This window comes from Mustela erminea, chromosome 7 (genome assembly GCF_009829155.1).
Source record: "Mustela erminea isolate mMusErm1 chromosome 7, mMusErm1.Pri, whole genome shotgun sequence".
Lineage (NCBI taxonomy): Eukaryota > Metazoa > Chordata > Mammalia > Carnivora > Mustelidae > Mustela > Mustela erminea.
In genome coordinates, this window is record NC_045620.1 from 105,325,889 (window position 1) to 105,328,784 (window position 2,896).

General features: G+C 41.8%; 1 protein-coding gene across 1 annotated transcript; it reads left to right on the plus strand.

Moving 5' to 3' along the window:
- Positions 1-795: 795 nt before the first annotated feature.
- On the plus strand, positions 796-2,690 carry LOC116595922 (tRNA-splicing endonuclease subunit Sen15-like). Its single transcript, XM_032352778.1, has one exon. The coding sequence runs from the start codon at positions 844-846 to the stop codon at positions 1,360-1,362; it is 519 nt and encodes a 172-aa protein (XP_032208669.1). The 5' UTR covers positions 796-843; the 3' UTR covers positions 1,363-2,690.
- Positions 2,691-2,896: the final 206 nt, after the last annotated feature.

Consider the following 2,896-nt stretch of genomic DNA (forward strand, 5'->3'; position numbering starts at 1 on the left):
AGAAAAGAAGCCCAGGTGCTTATCAGCAGCTTGGGATGTGCAGAGGAGTGAGCAGAACGAGGAGGTCAGCTGACCCTGCGCTCACAGAATGTGCAAGCGGGCAGACACATCCCAGCAATGTGAGGAGAGGGGTAATTGGAAGCACTCTGAAACTTAGAATGTTTTGAAGAAGTAGAATGTTCATGCTTTCCTAATTTATGTGCTAACTCATCTCAGAAAGAATTATTAAATTGTTTTTTTTTTTTTTTTAAGATTTTGTTTTTATTTTAGAGAGAGACAGAGACAGAGAGACCGAGAGCACAAGCAGGGGGAGCAGCAGAGGCAGAGGGAGAAGCAGACTCCCCACTGAGCAAGGAGCCCGATGTGGGGTTCCATCCCAGGACTCCGAGATCATGACCTGAGCTTAAGGCAGATGTTTAACTGACTGAGCTACCCAGGTGCCCCACTAATTATTAAATTGTGATAACAGAACTAATAATGTTGCTACAAATACTAATCACAAAGAATATATGATAAAATGCCAGACACTGGTGATGAAGTACTGGACAGATATGTGTTTTCTCATTTGAGCCTTAGAAAACCTTTGTGGGGGGCACCTGGGTGGCTCAGTGGCTTAAGCCTCTGCCTTCGGCTCAGGTCATGATCCCGGGGTCCTGGGATCAAGCCCCGCATTGGGCTCTCTACTCAGTGGGGAGCCTGCTTCCTCCTCTCTCTCTGCCTGCCTCTCTGCCTACTTGTGATCTCTGTCTGTCAAATAAATAAATAAAATATTTAAAAAAAAGCTATTAGGCTTCTGGCCGGGCTCGGGGCGCGGTGCACCACTGGCTCGTCCCCCTGCCCGGCATGGCGGAGCGCGACGATTCCGAGCCCACCCCAGGCTGCAGTGGTCTGGGCCCGGGCGGCGTGGGCGGCGGCGGCGGCGGTGGCGGCGGCGCCCACCCATGGGCTCCGGAGGACGCCTGGATGGGCACCTACCCAAAGTATTTAGAAATGATGGAATTAGACATAGGAGATGCCAGCCAAGTTTATATAGCATTTTTGGTTTACCTGGACCTCATGGAGAGTAAAAGTTGGCATGAAGTAAACTGTGTTGGATTACCAGATCTCCAGCTCATCTGCCTCATCGGTACTGAGATAGAAGGAGAAGGATTACAGACTGTGGTGCCTACACCCATCAGTGCTTCCCTCAGCCATAACAGGATAAGGGAGATTTTGAAGGCATCTCGGAAATTGCAAGGTGATCCAGATTTGCCAATGTCTTTTACTTTGGCCATAGTGGAGTCCAATTCCACAATAGTCTACTATAAACTTACTGATGGATTTATCCTGCCAGACCCTCAGAATATTTCCCTTAGAAGATGACACCTGTACTCCCTGATGCTCACTGTGGGATTGGATTTGAGATCCATCAGCCTGGTTCATCTTTTATCTCAGAGATAGTTAGGCTTGACTTAGCTGGTCCCATTCCATAAATTTTTCTTTTTGAAGAATAAAACTTTCCCAGATAGAAGAATTTTTTTGTTCGTAAGTATAGGGTAGTTGCTCTAGAACTTTTTTACCTGGACGCAGTTTAATTACAGTTATATACAAGTTGGTGCTTAGGATGTGTTCAGAGAGGTGGAGCACGTGTTTCTTCTCTCATCCCCCACCCATAGCTGCCTCATTGTTCCCTGCCGTCTCTGCTAACACATTGTTGGGACTGTCACCTTTCTCTAATTTAACCCTCTCAGTGCCTTTTGGCCACTTCAGGTAGCCCGCGATGGCATTTCTTGGACACATGGACACCTGGAGAGTTTGCTCAGTCTGCTTTTAAATCCCCATTAGAAAGTAACAGTTTTCTTTCCATTGGTTTTTATGTGGCATTTACTGTTGACTTTAAATCAGAAGAAAGGTATGCTTATCCAGAGTATAAAGTTACATACATGCTAGATTCATAGGGACCAGAGAGGTGCTACTGATTAATTACTTCCTACCTAATAAAGGAAGTACTAGGCCTTGCTTTCCATTCTTATTACCACCACCCTTATTATATCAGAGTTAGAATATTACAAGAAAGATAGGAAGGGACGGTGTCAGACTTAAAGACATCTTTATTAAATAGACTCAGTTACTCCACTTTTGTGGAGTTACTCCCAATACCTCCCAATTATGTTGCCTAGAGTATAAAAATTATATGCACAGAGACATTCTAAGTGGCATTAATTATAATGGCCAAAATAATAGATCCCTTAAAAGTTTTAGGAAGGGGTCAGCAAACTTTTTCTGCAAAGGGCAGAAAGGAAAGATTTTAGTCTTTGCAAACCATATAGTCTCTCTTAAAACTTCTCCAATGTGCGTTTATAGTACAAAAACAACCATATGTAAATAAATAGGCATGGCTGTGTTCTAGTAAAACTTGATTTACAAATGCGTGGCCATAATGTGCCAACCCCTGGTAAAGGAAATGGTTAATAAACAGATAGATAGCCAATGAATGGTATATTATATACTCATTAAAAATTAATAATAAATGAAAAAATAAGAAAATATTTAATTAGAGAAGCAAGCTATGAATGGCATATGAATGGGTAAGGTCATGGCTGTCAGTGACACACCAAGCATATAGTAAAAGGGTGACAAAGTAAATGACTGTTCCTATAAAAGGGTGGCAGAGCAATAAATGGGTGACTTCGTCTTTCTTTAGTATTATAATTTTTCTTTATTTGTATTACTTTTTTAATAATGTTTTAAAATAAAAAATAATCTTGAAAAAAAAAGCTATTAGAAAACCTTTGTGGGCAAGAGGTTAGTGTTCTATAATGAAAGTACTAAAATAAGAGTAAAGGTTGCACAATTGTAGCAACAACATTGTTGAAGTAGATACATCTCTGAGTAATGAAGTATGCTACTATATATT